The sequence below is a fragment of the Pteronotus mesoamericanus genome, unplaced genomic scaffold (genome assembly GCF_021234165.1).
Source record: "Pteronotus mesoamericanus isolate MK-2021 breed Mesoamerican mustached bat unplaced genomic scaffold, CSHL_Meso_final scaffold_174, whole genome shotgun sequence".
NCBI lineage: Eukaryota > Metazoa > Chordata > Mammalia > Chiroptera > Mormoopidae > Pteronotus > Pteronotus mesoamericanus.
The window spans coordinates 5314351-5331651 of record NW_026555309.1 but is presented as its reverse complement, the minus strand read 5'-3'; the positions used below and the strand labels follow the sequence as shown (position 1 = coordinate 5331651).

Sequence of the window (17301 nt, the reverse complement as noted above, 5' to 3'; positions counted from 1 at the left end):
AATAGAAAGTAGAGGAATAATGTAATTCTCTATTTTTTTCAGTAAGGAACAGAAAAAACTCCCCAAGAATTTCCTTATTTAAAATGAGTTATCATTAGGTTATATTTTACAGCCTATGCGGGAAAATAGCTGTTTTTAGAAAAGTTACAAAACTCATTTTTGTAACTATCAGTGCATATGGTTTTAATCCACAGTTAACCAGAAAACTCAGTTGCTAGAATACTTTTCTCCAGCCATGCTAGTTGTTGCGACTTCCATGGAAGAAACCCAGTACCTTTGTGCTTTTTCAGTTGACAACTTTTGCTTTATACAAATCTATTTTCCTTTTGCTTATTAGCCTTTTCCTTACTGACTGTTCCTTTCCTTCCAGATCATGGATTTCACCTAATTTATTCTAATTAGCTGAAGGTGGTATAATGCAGCTATTAGCATGTATTCTGAGATTATGGAGGAAGGGGTGTGTTTAAAACCAGACAATTATCCAAGCAACAAGATTAAAAGATTTATTCTGTGAACAATTTGATTTAATTGCCCATATGACTATGATATTGGCATTCTTTCCAATGCAATAATTTACTTCTGCACTTTGTGCTAGTTTTTATTGAAATATTTGTTTTGGCTACATGTGCTGTGTCTTCCTGTATGGAAATTTATTCAAGTTTATTTTATGTTGCTGCTTGCCTTGTGCCCGTTTTTATTGATATACTTACTTGGTCAGTAAAGACTATGTAAGGAAAAAAGGCATTTCTCAAGCATTGTCTTTGATATTTATTGTCCTTAATGGTTATTTGTATTATTTGGTAGTTGACTGGCAGATGTCAGTCTCTTTCCCAGCACAACTGTGGTTGGATGGTTTGGTTGATTAAAACTGAATTATTATGTAGGAGCTTGGTCTGAAGAGATGTTAACTGATAGCCTACTTATGGAACCTGGAAAATTCTTGAGAAATCCTTATGTAACTCAGGAGCTTCCCTTGTAATGACATACCAAATGTATAATTTTTGTTTTGAAAAGTTTGAATAAGATTAGTTTTCTCTTTCAAAGAGTTTTGATGATGGAGACTATTTTCCTGTGTGGGGTACGTGCCTTGGGTTCCAAGAGCTTTCATATCTGGCCAGCGGAGAGTACTTATTAATCCACACAAATACTGATGGAATTGCAATGCCACTGAACTTCACTGGAGGTAAGAATTCTCTTTTCAACCCTTTCACAATATTAACTGGGCAGGCTTAGTAAGTAGTTTATCAAGTAAAAATGTTTATGCTCATTCCTTCACCAGGTGGCTCAGTCAGGGCACCACCCGATCTGTACACCAAAAAGGTTGGTTTGATTCCCAGTCAGGGCGCATACCTAGGTTGCTTGTTTGATCCTCGGTCTGGGCACATTCGGGAGGCAAACTGTCAGTGTTTCTCTCTGACATCAGTGTTTCTCTTTGTCTCTCTCTCACCCTCCCTTTCTCTCTAAAGTCAATAAACATATCTTCAATTGAGGATTTTTTAAAAATGCTCATAAAACTTACTAATTTTTAAATTATTTACATGTATATAAATACATGTATATATGTACAAAAACATGTATAAGGACCCATGGACAAAGCCAAAGTGGGGAAGGATTAAGGGGGTGGGGTGGGGGGGGCAGGGCAAAATGGTGGCAGGAAAATGGAGACAACGGTACTTGAACAATAAAAAGAAATTAAAAATAAAATAAAAATAAAATTTCCAATTAAAAACATTTTAAATTATTTACATAGACTGAAGATGTGAATGGTCACTTTTGTACTCAAATTATGAGGATGGTTTTTAAGGAATTTTAAATTTTGATAACTCATTGCTTCCAGTGTTATCAGGACCGCGCATAGCTAAAACTCTAAAATTGGACCCGGTTTTGAGTTCTAGCTTTGCTACTGTCGCTGTGCAGAATCATTTAACCTATCTTAACTTTAATTTCATGATTTGTAAAAAAGTTTCCTCTTAAGGTTTTTTTGGGGGTGAGGATTAAATAAGATTATGTTTTCCAGATACTGTACTAAGCACTTTAAATACAATTCTCATAAATGTTAGCTATTCTTATTATAGTATAATAAGAATACTTATTCTTGGCTATGTACTCTATTTCAACCCCAGCTGGGGTGTACTGCAATTCAGTTCTCGCACGAACCACCTGGAATTAGTGTAGACTCCACAGTTAAAGGGTGTCTCCCCAACTAAACTGCCCTTATTTCAGATGCTAACCTCAATTCATGCCCCCAGGCCACCCACACTTCTGATCAACTGGCCACAAATTTGAGGATTCCCATGAACCGTCTTAGGTTCTGTAATTCATTCCAATGACTCACAGAACTCAGGAAAGCACTGTATTTAATGAAAGCACGGTAAGTTTCATTATAAAGGACATGCCTGGGAAGAGGTGTGGGAGAGAATGCAGAGCTTCCATGCCCTCTCCCTGCTGAGTCAGCGCACATCACCCTCCTGGCGTATCAGTATGTTCACTAACTGGGAGGCTCATGTCAGTGAGCTTCAATGTTAGGAGTTTTTATTGGTGTTTCATTGCAAAGGCGTGATTGATTAAATTATTGGCTGTGGAATTGAACTCAGTCCCTAGTCCTCCCATCCCTGGCTCAGAATCCTAACCTTCTCTAATCCTGGTGTTAATCTTTTCAGATGACCAGCTTCAGTCTGACACTCTGAGGAGCTTACTTTGAGTCACCTCATTAGCATTACAGACACTGCTATCCCTCAAGAAAGTCCAAGGGTATTAGAAGCTCCCTGTCATGAACTCAAAAAACCAGACAAATTGTTTATTATACCACACTGTTAAAATTCTTGTAGGTTACTTGATCTCTGAATCCTCAGAATTGAATACTACCAGCTATTCTGTTCTCATAAGCAGTTTAGATGGAAAGCAGTAGTAAGTCTTATGTGGAACCTGTTGAATGATTTATGCTTTTCAAAGCTCCTCCTCACATCATCCCACTTAAATCATCCCAACAACGCTGTGGGAAGTATACATATTAGGTCAGTCAATTTCAGTTATATGTGGTAAAACCCCAGATTTTTACAAAGGGATACATTCCACTGAAATGAGGCACTTTCATTCAGTGAGGTGCTGGGATTCTGATGGAAGCCAGTAGCGTCCTGAATGAGGGCCTCATTCAGGGACAGCTGGCTTCAGCGCCTTCAACACCATCAGGAATTTTTTATCCCTTTGCTGGTATTTGCATCTGTGTGTCAGACTCTAGAGGCTTCAGAGAGGTAGATTGCTTTTTTTGATCTATTTACAGAACAGAAATTTCTTGGTCTGGTTGATGTTCTTTTCTTTATTGTTTGTATATTTAACCTTTTAAGTCCTAGATACCTCTGAAAATATGTTGAAAGTTCTGCATCATTTCCTGGGAAAACAAATATGTACATGTGTGGAAAATCTTACCTGTTTTTCAGTGATACTTAGAGAACTCAGGATTCTCTTGCTTACTCTCTGGCTAGCTTACCATTTAGCATATCAGAAGAATTTTAGTCATTCATATTGAAGTTCTAGAACAGGGATGTCCAACCTTTTGGCATCTCTGTGCCACACTGGAAGAAGAGTTGTCGTGGGCTACACACTTAATACATTGTGACACGTAATCACACACACACAAAATCTCATTATGTTTTCAGTAAATTTACGATTTTGTGTTGGGGGGGATTCATAGCCATCCTGGGCTGCATGCAGCCCGTGGACCACAGGTTGGACACCCCTGTTCTAGAATAAAAGTACTTAAATATGGAGCATATTTGAATTTGTATGTTAAACTAATTTTTTAATTGACTGGAACACTTCTGTGGAAACAATGTGTTTTGCTTAGTCGTCTTGATTATGTTTTAATAGTGGCCTCTCTTTGGCATTAGTGACTTCAGTGTATTTAATTTTTTCTGTGCTTCAATTATTTCCTTTGTCCTTAAATTATTTTAGGTGTATTACAGAGCAGAATGTTCCAGAATTTTCCTGCTGACTTGTTGCAATCATTAGCAAAAGAGCCTTTGACTGCACATTTCCACAACTGGAGCCTCTCCGTAAAGGTATAACATTAATTATATAATGAAATCAATGCAGAGGATCCAAGATGGTGGAGGAGTAAGTGGAAGCTACACTAACCTCTTCCTGGGACCAATGTGGAATTACAACTAAACTGTAGAGACAGCATCCTGAATAGCCAACTCAACACTAGCTGGAGAGAAGCCTTATGACCACAGACAGGCAGAAGAAGCCACTTCACTACAATGTGGCTCTGCTAGGGAGTGTGGAGACAGAAGAGGGCTGGCTCGGCTCCCCATGTGCTGCAGCTGAAGAGCTCGGGGGTTATTTCAGCAGCTGGGGGTTCCCCGTGAGACGTGTGGGGTCTAAACCCCAAGCTGGGCTCCCCAGCCTATAGTACCAGAGCCAGAAAGGAACCCAGGCACCATCCAGCTGTGAAAAACAGCACGGTTTCTATCAGCCATGGATAGACAGTGGGAGACCCAGAGAGCCTCTTAAAGGGCTAACACACAAAATTTCATTTGTAGCCACTTACCCTGGGCTCTGCCAGAGGGAGGGAAGAGTGAGAGCAGACTAGAGATGCTTGAGGAGAATGGGGGGTTGGTGGCTCTGGGGAGAGAACTGAAGGAACAGCCCCAAGGATCCATGTGCTGAGCCATTTCCCATACTGCAGGAGCCATCTTTCATTAGCAGAGCTCTACTTTCCAAGTTACATCAGCCTAAGGGGAAGCAATAGCCCCACCTGCAGTAATTATTCTGCTCCACCCTATGGTGCTTAAGCTGAACTGCCAGTCACAGCTTGATTAGATTAACAGCTGATCAGTTCAGTGACTAATTAATTTAGGAGCTAAGGTGGAAAATACAAAGAAGCAGCAAAAATGGGAAGACAAAGAAACATACCCAAAATGAAAGAACCAGATAATTCTTAAATAGGAGAACTAGATGAAATGGAAATAAGCAATTTATCAAGTAGAGAGTTTAGAGTAATGATTATAAGGATGCTCGAAAGCATGGAAAAAAGACATAGAAACCATATAAAAGACCAGTCAGAAATAAAGAATGAAATATCTGAAATAAATAATACACTGGAAGGCACGAACAGTAGATTAGATGAAGCAGAGGATTGCATTAGTGATTTAGAAAACAATGTAGAAAAACATACCCAGGCAAAGCAGCAAAAAGAAAAAAAAATTTTTTAAAAATGGGAGCTTAAGAAACATTTTGGACAACATGAAGCATAATCATGGGAATACCAGAAAGAGAAGAGAGTGAGCAACAGACCAAGAACCTATTTGAAGAAATAATGACCAAATCTTCCCTAATCTGGTGAAAGAAAAGTACATGCAAGTCCAGCAAGCTCAGAGAGTCCCAAACAAGTTGGACCCAAAGAAACCTACACCAAGACACATCATAATTAAAATGACAAGGCTTAAAGACAAGGAGAGAATCCTAAAAGCCCCAAGACAAAAGCGGGTCGTTACCTACAAGGAAGCACCAATTAGACTGTCATCTGATTACTCATCAGAAACATTTCAGGCCAGAAGGGAGTGGTGTGAAATAGTCAAGGTGATGAAAAGCAAGGACCTACAACCAAGCCTACTTTACCCAGCAAGACTGTCATTTAAAATTGAAGGAGAAATGAGCTTCCCCGACAAAAAACTAGAGTAGTTTATTAACTCCAAACCAGTACTGCAACAAATGTTAAAGGACTTGCCTTCAGAAGAGAAGTAAGAAAAAACAGAGAGTTTAACAATAAAATGGTACTACATACATATCTATCAATAATTACCTTAAATGTAACTGGCTTACATGCTCCAACCAAAAGGCATAGGGTAGCTGAATGGATAACAAAACAAGACCCATATGTATGCTGCCTCCAAGAGACCCATCTCAGATTGGAAAATTCACGCAGAATAAAAGGGATGGAAAAAGATATTTTGTGCAAATGGCAAAGAAAAAAAGTTAGGGTAGCAGTACTTATATCAAACAATATAGACTTTAAAACCAAGATAAGCTACAAAGAAGGACACTACATAATGATAAAGGGAACAAGCCAGCAAGAAGATATAAGCCTAATAAACGTTTATCCACTCAAAATAGGAGCACCTAAATATGCAAAACAAATCTTGTGGACATAAAATGAGAGATCAACAGAAATACAGTAATAGTTGGGGATTTTTAACACCCCATTGACTTCAATGGATAGATCTTCCAAGCAGAAAATCAACAGGAGACGGTGGCCTTAAATAACACACTAGATCAAATGGATTTAATTGACATCTTCAGAGCATTTCACGCCAAAGCAGCAGAATATACATACTTTTCAAGTGCACATGTAACATTTTCTAGGATAGACCATGTTAGGACACAAAACAAGTCTCAGTAAATTTAAGAAGATGGAAATCATATCAAGCATCTTCTCTGACTACAATGCTATGAAACTAGAAATCAGTCACAAGAACACTGAAAAACACAAAAAGGCGTGGAAGCTAAATAACATGTTATTAAACAATGAATGGGTCAACAATGAGATCAAGGAAGAATCAAAAGATACCTTGAAACAAGTGAAAATGAGGATACAACAATCCAAAATCTGTGGGACACTGGGATAGTGATCCTAAGAGGGAAATTCATAGCATTAGAGGTCTATCTCAAAACACAAGAAAAATTTCAAATGAACAATCTAACTTCACACTTAAAGGAACTTGAAAAAGAACAACAAACAATGCCCAAAGTGAGTAGAAGGAAGGAAATAATAAAGATCAGAGCAATACATAAATCAGAGAAATAAATGAAATAGAGTCTAAAAAAAACCCCAAAATACCTGTGAGTCCAAGAGCTTGTTCTTTGAAAATAAGCAAGATTGACAAACCTTTAACCAGACTCATCAAGAAAAAAAGAGAAAAGACCCAAATAAATAAAATCAGAAAGGAAATAGAAATAACAACTGACACGAAAGAAATACAAAGGATTGTAAGAAAATATGACCTATGTGCCAACAAACTAGACAACCTGGACGAAATGGATAAATTCCAAAAAACATATAATCTCCAAAACTAAATCAGGGAGAATCAGAGAATATGAACAAACAGATCACACCTAGTGAAATTGAAACAGTATTCAAAAAACTCCAAACAAACAAAAGCCCTAAACCAGATCACCTCTCAGGTGAATTTGACCAAACATTCTAAGAAGAACTAACACCTCTGCTTCTCAAACTTTCATAAAATTTAGGAGGAGGGAGGCCACCGAAACTCATTTTATGAGGCCAGCATTATCATTACTCCCAAACCAGATAAAGACACTACAAAGAAATAAAATTATAGGCCAGTATCTCTGATGAACATAGATGCTAAAATCCTCATCAAACTATTAGCAAACTGAATTCAGCAATGCATCAAGAAGATCATACACCACGATCAAGTGGGATTTATTCTGGGAATGCAAGGCTGGCATAACATTCACAAATCAGTAAGTGTGGTTCACCACGTAAATGAAATGAAGGATAAAAACCACATAATCATATCAATAGATGCAGAAAAATCATTCGATAAAGCCAGCATCCTTTTAAGATAACTTTCAGCAAAGTAGGAATAAAGGGAGCACACATAAACATAATAAAGGCCATATATGACAAACCCATTGCCAGCATCATACTCAGCAGACAAAAACTACAAGCATTCTCCTTAAGTTCAGGAACAAGATGGATGTCTGCCTTCACCTTACTCAACGTAGTACTGGAAGTCCTAGCCATAGCAGTCAGAAAAGAAGAAGAAATAAAAGTCATCCAAATTGTCAAGGAAGTGGTAAAATGTCTTTATTCACAGATGACATGATTCTGTATATAGAGAACCCCAAAAATTCCACCAAGAAACTACTAGAACTGATAAATGAATTCAACAAAGTAGCAGGATACAAAATTAATATCCAGCAATCAGTTGCATATTTATATGCCAATATTGAACTATCAGGGAAATTAAGAAAACAATCCCATTCACAATTGCTTCAAAAAGAATAAAATACGAATAAACCAAACCAAGGATATATAAACGACCTGTACTCAGAAAATTACAAGACAATGAAGAAAAAAAGTGAAGACGATACAATTAAGTGGAAGCACATATCGTGTTCATGGATAGGAAGAATTAACATCATTAAAACATCCATACTACCCAAAGCAATCTATAGATTCAGTGCAATTCATATCAAGATTCCAATGACGTATTTCACAGAACTAGGACAAATATTTCAGAAATTTACATGGAATCACAAAAGGCCACCACATAGCAACAGAGATCCTGAGAAAGAAGGACAAAGATGGAGGAATCCCGCTACCTCATATCAAACTGTACTTTAAAGCCATAGTAATCAAAACAGTATGGCAGTGGCATAAAAACGGACACATAGATAAATGGAACAGAATAGAGAGCCCATAAATAAGTCCACAACTTTATAGTCAACTGATATTCGACAGATGAAACAAGCACATACGATGGGCTAAAGATAGTCTATTCAATAAATGGTGTTGGGAAAATTGGACAGATACATGCAGAAAAATGAAACTAGACCACCTTCTTACACTACACGCAAGAATAAATTCAAAATTTATCAAAGACTTAAGTGTTAGACCTATAACCATAAAAATCATAGAAGAAAACATAGGCAGCAAAATCTCAGAAATTGCTTGTAGCAATTTTTTATCGGATATATCACCCCAGGCAAGGGAAGCAAATGAAAATATAAACAAATGGAACTACATCCAACTGAAAAGATTTTGCATAGCAAATGAAATTATCAGCAAAATAAAAAGACAACCCACAGAATGGGAGAACATATTCACTGATAATATCTGATTTTTGGGTTAAAATCCCAAAACTACAGAGTACTTACAAAACTCACACCAAAAAAAACCAAACAGCCCAGTTAAAAAATGCGCAGAGGGCCTGAACAGACAGTTCTACAAAGAGGACATACAGATGGCCAATAGACCTAAGAAAAGATGCTCAATGTCACTAATTATCAGAAAAATGCAAATTAAAACCACAATGAGATGCCATCTCATGCCTGTCAGAATGACTATCATCAGTAAATCAACAAACAACAAATGCTGTTGAGGATGTGGCAGACAGGCCTTTTGCACTGTTGGTGGGAATGCAAATTGGTGCAGCCACTGTGGAAAACAGTATGAAGATACCTCAAAAAGTTAAAAATGGGTCTGCCTTTTGACCCAGCAATCCCACTTCTGGGAATGTATCTGAAGGAACCCAAAATACTAATTTGAAAGAACTTAAGCACCCCTATGTTCATTGCAGTGTTATTTACAACTGCCAAGATGTGGAAGCAGTCCAAATGTTTATAAGTAAATGAGTGGATAAAACAACTATGGGACATTATCACACTGGAGTACTGCTCGGCCATAGAAAAGAAAATTTTACCCTTTGTGATAGTATGGATGGACCTGGAGAACATTATGCTAAGTGAAATAAGCCAGTCAGAGGAAGACAAATACCATATGATTTCACTCATATGTAGAATCTAATTAACAAACTGAACTTACAAGGAAAATGGGGACAGACTTATAGATGGAGAATAGGAGGACAGCTAGTGGGAGCGGGAGAGGTTAGGGAGTGAGGGATAGAGCAAAAAGCAAAAAAGACTCATGGGCATGGACAACAGTGTGGTAATTGCTTTGGGGGGGTAGTATAAGGAAGCTAAAAAGTAATGTAAAAAATACAATTAAGTTTAAAAGAAATTAATGCACTTAGATTAATTAAAGGAGTAATTATTTTTGTTTTATTTTTATCTTCCAGAATTTTACAATGAATAAAAAATTGAAGGAGTTTTTCAGTGTATTAACTACAAATACTGCAGACAATATTGAGTTTATTTCAACAATGGAAGGTATATATCACTCTACATGTACACTTTTTTCACAAATTTATATTAATTTTGATATTACAGTTTTTTGTGACTAAAACCATGTTGCCTTTGAGGCCTTAGGATGGAAGGATAGTTTTGGAGATAGGAATTGTCTTTTTCCATCTTCCAAAGCAGTTGTTTAACCTGGGTCATCTAGTATTGGGTGATGAAGAGGAGAAGTAGAGAGTGATGAAGAAATAAGTGAAGAAAGTGGCTTCTCATTCTTTTATTTTTATTGAATTTATCGGGATGACATTGGTTAATAAAATTATATAGGTTTCAAGTGTACAATTCTCTAGTACATCATCTGTATACTGTATTATGTGTTCGCCACTCAAAGCCAAGTCTCCTTCCATCACCATTCATCCCACCTGTACCCTCTTCTACCTCCCCCCACCCCCCTTTTCGCTCTGGTAATCACTTTACTGTTGTCTGTGGCTATGAGCTTTTCTTAAACTCTTCACCTTTTTCACCCAGCAATATTGTGGGTTAAGCACCTTGACAGATTCTTCTCTAGACAACAACAAAAGATGTAACTGACATACAGAAAAACATTTCCCTAAGTACATGGGTGAAGTGGCAAGAAATTAAGACTACTTAGGCCCAGTCCTCCAAGAGTTGAGTGGAGTGTTTAGGTGGGACCGCCTGGAGGGAGATGATGCGGTGATTTCTCCTGGAATCTGGAAGGCGAAGAACACCAAATGCCTCTGCTAGGTTTTGAACCAAGGAGTTCTTGAGTGTTAGGTGAGCAAGATGACCACTGCAGCACAGAAATCTGGCACTGAGAGAGTGGGGTGGTAAGTAAGCCTTAAGCATTCTTAGTGACAGGCTCAAGTATGGCCTGCATTGTACTAATTGGGAAGTTTGAGAAATCTCAACTCAAAAATTTTGTTTCTCAGGCTGACAGTGACCCTCCTCCTCCCACATGCATGGCAGAAGCAAATAATATATAATCCTCTATGGGGGAACTTAGGTTTATCTCAGACTGTAAGGAATTACCATATTAGGTTTTAAGGAAAATGAGCAATTGATGGCCAGAAAATCACAAACGAATAAGGAAGCAACATGCCATGAATGAGAATTTGCAGAAACAATAGGAAAGCAGCCTTTGAGTTGGTGAGGCTGGTTAGTGCTACTGAGAGGCCAGAGTACTGGAGCTGAATAACCTGGAATAAAGTGGAAGTAGCTTGGGTTATTCAAAGACTGGCCTATTCAAAGATTGGGTTATTCAAAGATTGCTTGTGTGGGGAGATCAAACCCCTCAGGGTTTAGAAACAACATATGGGTAAGGTTGGTCAATCCAGTCTGAAGTGGATTTATCACCTGAGTTTATCATCTTCTCTTTAACCCTGTTTCCCCTCCTCTATTTTTTGTTTCAATCAATAGCATTGCCCTTCACCAAATCATCCCAGTTAGAAACCTGGGAGCTGTCTTTGACTTCTGCTCTCGTTCTCCACGTCTAGAAAATTCATGCCATCTTCTACTTCCCAAATTCTTCCTGGGTATGTGACCTCTGTATTCAGTCTTCCCCATCCAAATTCAGCACCAGCCACCTTGCACCTGGATTGTCACAGTGGCCTCCTCGCTAACTGTTCCACAGTTGCTCCTGCTGCTGGTCCCTCCGAACTGCCCATCTGATCATGCTGCTTGAGGAACACTCCGCAGTGGCTTTTCAGCACTTGGAGGATAAAGCCCAGGTTTGCCAGGGCGTTTACTCCGTTATGACTCCCTGCCTGCAGCGCTAGTCTGTATTCCTGCTTCGTACATGGTCCTCCACATAGCAATGTTCCTTTCCCCTGTGTTTTTCCTTTTGTTCGGTCCTCTCTGAAAAGCTGCCCTTCCTCCCGTCCTCCCTTCTCCCGATGAACTCTTAGCTGTCTTTGAAGACTCAGGTCCGGTTCACCTCGAGGCTGCTTGTACTCATTACTCTTCCTCTCCACATTTTCGGTACCCCTCCTTTCTACCTACTTTGTGCTACCTAGGAATATCTCTTTTTGCATTTATTTGCTGATGTTCCATCTTTCCCCTGAGACTAAAAGCTTACTGAGAGCTTGGTCTGTGTCTTACTATTTGTATTTCCAGGACTTTGTATAAACCTCAATCGATGTTGACTGAATGGCTGATTATTTAAATGAAAGGGCATCGGGTTGGCAGGAAAGGGTAACAGGCTCCATGTTGCTCCTGCTCCTGGCTCTGTCATCGCACCAAGCTCATTTGGAAATTCTGTCATCAGAAGAATTTTCTGACACCTGCTTGATGGGAACACCTGAGATGCTCTGTTTGCATATTTTCTTTTCATTCTTCACACTTATGTTCTAAATGAGTGAGGTAGGGCATGATTCTTACAGTTTTCAGGAACCTGCATTGTTCTTTTAGTAATGCAGTTTACTAAAGAAGAGTGACTCACACCTGTTTCTGAGTGTCAGTATATGTCTATAGCCATTCGTCCACCCATTTGTCTGCCTGTCTGTCTGATAAATCCTTGTTACAATTTGCTACTTAAAACATTTCTTATTCTAAGTAATACATTTTATGTCTCAAAGAAATATGTTAGATAATCTTCTTCCAGTTAATTGTGTGTAACCATTAATTTTCTAAATGTCTTGCCTGTGGGTCTCCTGCTGATACCTTCACATGTAGCCCTGGATGGGAGAGAAAGTGCAGTCACAAGGAGGAGGAGGGATGGGAAGAGGGGTAGGATGGAGTGGCCAGAGCTGCTGGCTGGTAGGTGCTTTTCTCTTGTGAACCCCAAGAAGGCAAGGATAAATCGGTTTCCTTCTTGTGACACAATCTCTAGCGACAGAACTTGCGGATGTTAGAGGGCAGTGCTCTTTCTCCTGGGTACTTGTACCTTCAGCTAATTCTCTTAATTTCTCCAAGTATTTCCCCATGGTGGTCATAGCTATGATCTCAAAGCAAAAATAATAGAAAGGGTTGGTTTGTTTTCCAATTAAAATGAGGAAAGGAATTTGTGAAGATCAGTATATACATTTTTCAGATGGTAAATATCTGTACTCATTTTTAAAAAATTATGGGCTTTTTAAGACATATATAAAAATAGAGCCAGTACTATAATGAACCCCTCAGGTACCTATCTTAGGTTGCAGTGACTATCAACATTTACGTGGCCATTCTTGTTTCATATCTACTTTTTCTGCATTCTAGATTATTTTTTGCAGTAAATCCTAGGGAGTCATCATTTTTATACATAAAGATATTTAGGAATTCTAAAAATAATTGAACTATATCACCCAAAATCTTTCACACCAAATTTAAACTTTTAAAACCTATTTTAAAAATTGGCACCGTGAAGTCATGAACTATTCCACAGTCTGAGAGAAAGCCACAGTTTGAGGCTGAGAGGAGCTGGCTTACATAGAAGGACACCAAAAGTGCTGTTATAGTCCATTCTCATATGAATGAATCATTATGGGAGGGGATGAAAATGTGGTATGAAGTAGGGGGGAAAGAAACCATCATGGGAGAAACTCACTCATCAAATGTGCCCTTGACTGTTGAACTAGGATATGCTCAGAGGCACCACTCGTTTACCCTGATTATCTAGTAAGGTGCATTATACTACAAGTTGTAAAAGGGTGAAAAATCAGCGAAGTACTGTATTGTGAATTTTCACATTGACTGTGAACTGAAATTCTTTATTTTGTGTCTGAGAGCGCATACAATTTTACTTTGGCGTAGTGAGTTACAGTATGTTTTACATAGGACAGAAAGCATAAGTGACATTGTAGACATTCTTACTGCGTAATAACCTGCTAGTTTGTATTCTTCATGCAGGATACAAGTATCCAGTGTATGGTGTCCAGTGGCATCCAGAGAAACCGCCTTATGAGTGGAAGGAATTAGAGGGCCTTTCCCACGCACCTAATGCTGTGAAGGCTGCATTTCATTTTGCAGAGTTCTTTGTTTCTGAAGGTAATATGTGGGTATATATTCTTACCACTTTATTAGTGATGTTTTGAAGGAAATGCTTTCATCTAAACTTTTATATACTCTTGCTCTGTAAATGCTGTTTTTAACTTAAAAAAAAATCATGTGAAAGCCCTGAAATTGAGCTATTTGGCATTCAGATAAAACCAGGACATTGATTTCAATTAACAGTATTGTATGCTTTAAAGTGGGCTGAATTTCTCAACAATAGCATAAAGAATGTTGATTTTTTTCTTTCTTTCTTGAGTACTTTTTCCTTAAGAATCTTTCCAACTAGTCTTCTTTTTTAGAAATAATGCTTTAATTATAACATTCTCTGAGAATTAGATACTATTTTTTTCAAGGCAGTTATATAAATTGAGTGTATGTTCATCCTTCTGTGATTTTAAGGTGGTCTAGCTGTCAGCATTGGCGCACTGGAAAAAGTTAATAAGCTTTGCTTGTTTTTTCATGATGAAAACACATTTTAATGCTGTTTGTGGGTTAAATGGAGAATTTAGTTGCCTCACTCTGGCAAGGCATGGCGTTGAAAATGTGAGCGAGCCTTGTTGACATCTATCTCTAAGCTTGGCTTAAGTTTTTAGCAACTCTCCTGCCGCACTGGCAAGTAAAGTACAATGCTTTTTCCTGAGTTCACTCTTGTTGAGACCCCAAATGAAAAAAAAGAAGAGTTCACCCATGTACAGGTTTAGCCCCAAGAATTATTTTCATGCTGTGCGTGTTCGAGTAAACGAGAGCAGGGTAGAGCAGTTTGCTGCAGTATTATCCCTTGGCAGGGCTATTATCTGGCCTTTATTTTCCAATATCCTTCTTTTTAAACATGCCATAAAAGACTCTAGTTACTCTATCTTGACCTTAGGGTAAAAGCGGAGCCTTTGCCTTCTTACATCCAAACTTGACCCATGTCCACTTCTCCGTGCCGCTGTGCTTTTCCTATTTCTGCCTGATCTGTGGGAATTGCCTCACTTCTCCATCTGCCTCAGTTGTGTCAGCTTCTCCATCCTCTTTACTCTTGAAGCATCTCAACAAAAATAGACTATAAAAGCATTCCTAGCTACGATTCTGTGTGGTAAGTGGACTAGACTTGAGAATTAGAACCTTGCCCTGTTCATAGGCGTTATCTCCGTCCTCAGGCTGTGCCTCAGATCTTATATACAGCAGGCACTTAGTAAGTGAGTGGGGCGTGAACAGCACCCCATCAGATCTGGGGCGGAGCAGATGTGTCTGCGATGCCAGCAGGTGACCACTCTACCTCAGGTGCTGCTTTATTTGGGGGAAGTTCTGTGAGACATGTCTCCTTTTGGTTGGCATTTTCCCACTTAATGCCAACGATAGGATAAGATGTTAAAAGTAGTTTTTTTTTTTTAATTATAAGGCCCCCCCCCCAAAACGGGAACTTATTTGTAAAACATTATGTATTTATTCTTACATGTTTAAACTTCAGTCACCCTCAAAGCACTCTCCCTTTGATGCAACTTGAAATGTTGCATTGAGATGTTTTTTCCACTGCTCAAAACAGTTTTTGGACTTGTTGATTTTGATGCCTTTTAGTGCTTCTGCCATTTTTTGTTTCACCTCTTCCACATTGGCAAAACATTTCCTTTGAGGACTTTTTTCATCTGGAGAAACAAAAAAAAAGTCGGGGTGAGATCGGGTGAATAGATAGGGTGGGGCATGAGGGTCATGCCATTTTTGTTCAAAAACTGCCAAACAGTCAGTATAGTGTGGGCAGGTGTTCTTGTAAATCACCCATCATGAAATGGGTAAACCTTTGAGGTCTTCCGAAAAAATTCAGTGAAGCTGAACATAGCCTCTTACAACAAGGCCAGCTGGTACAGTGATACAGATGAGTTCCTAGAACACTCAGAGGGGGAAGCTGGTACTATAAAGGGGGTGCCCTCCGGAAGATAATCTGTTTTGCTTTTATGGGGGGGTCTCTTCTCATATAACTACCTTTTAAAAGATTCACGTTTTCTTTTTCTTGTAGCTCGGAAAAACAGTCATCATTTTAAATCTGATGTTGAAGAGAAAGAAGCACTGATTTATCAGTTCCATCCAGTTTACAGTGCAAATATTTCTTCATTTCAACAAATTTATGTGTTTAATTGAAAGCTTTCCATATATTAACAAAAATTTTGAATAAAAACAATTTTGAAATTGTTTTACTAACATGATACTCATGGTAATTATAGAAAGCCACAGAGATTTCTTTTCTATCATGGGACTGGCTCTGAATCTTCATTCGGTATATTCGACTATATCACATTTGATAATTAATCAGTGAGACAGATAAATAATCTGTGTATTTCATGTAAAGGCTTTTTATCTCAACATTAGAAAAAAATAAATTTATTGAAAATACAATTATTTTATTTTTTCTGATTGGTTCTAGAAAAAAAAATACCACCCCCTATCCAGACAAACCATTCTTGCTGAAGACTCTTGAAACCCTACCCATAGTTCACTGTGGTATCTGTCTCCTTTGAGTCTCGGGAGTATTCACTGTGGTGTGTGTGTTGTGTGTGTGTGTATACATACACGTATATTTCCCTTTTTGCTGTTTTAGCTCCACAGTGAAGCAGCATCTTTGTCTTGAATGTTTTTATCTCCCATAATGTCCGGCACAGTGGGCCCTCAGTAAGTACTTGTGACTAACTGCCAATGAACTTTTTTCCCATGGAAAATAATTTGAAATCTGTCACACATGTATTTGGGTACATTTTAATAAATGTGTCAATCTGTGCTTCTCTGTCTCACTGCTCACTATTCCATATACTCTCAAAAATTCTGAAATTTAGGAGTTTCCTGGGAATAGCCAAGCAGTTGAAAGAGAGAGGATTTTTGTCCCCCTCTCTGATAGACAGTGTTTTTGCACCTGTTCTTGGGCCTACAGCAGCTGCTGGGGAGGTGGAAGCATACGCAACAGAGGGAGTGACTGGGCAGGAGGTTGGAGGAGATTGGGAATGTTTTATGTACAGAAAGGTAACAAGAATACTCTAAAGACACTGAGATAAACCATAAACTTTGGTCAGTAAGGTGGGCAGAACATAGACATCGAAAGGGATTAACCCATTTAACTAAAATGGACTTGGGTAAAAGTGTGGTGCATTTAATTTTTGTCCATAAGCATGATGATTCTTTGTTAAATCTTATTGTCAAATGTACCATTTCTGGCTAGTTTCATGTCTCTCCCCACTAGAAGGTAATGGCACTATTACTCATACTGTTTTGAGATGTTATCGATCTGCTTATCTCTGAAGTTCCCTAATAATGAATAGTACTGACTATATCATCACTCATGATGCTATGTTATCCATCCTTCTGCCCAGGAAGACCAGTTCCTAATTGCTCCCAAAGGTTCTCACTGTGCTTCTTTGGTGATGACCACAAATGCAAGAAAATGTGAACCATCATTTGTTT

At 38.4% G+C, this 17301-nt stretch overlaps 1 protein-coding gene across 1 annotated transcript in view; it reads left to right on the top strand.

Annotated features, from left to right (window-relative positions):
• GGH (gamma-glutamyl hydrolase) overlaps window positions 1-16533 on the top strand; it is a 29250-nt gene extending 12717 nt beyond the window's left edge. The window contains exons 5-9 of the mRNA XM_054590039.1: window positions 1045-1183; window positions 3952-4058; window positions 9825-9915; window positions 13729-13866; window positions 15869-16533. Coding sequence (XP_054446014.1) covers window positions 1045-1183; window positions 3952-4058; window positions 9825-9915; window positions 13729-13866; window positions 15869-15990 — 597 coding nt within the window. The 3' untranslated portion in view covers window positions 15991-16533. The remainder of the gene's footprint in view (window positions 1-1044; window positions 1184-3951; window positions 4059-9824; window positions 9916-13728; window positions 13867-15868) is intronic.
• The last annotated feature ends 768 nt before the right edge of the window (window positions 16534-17301 follow it).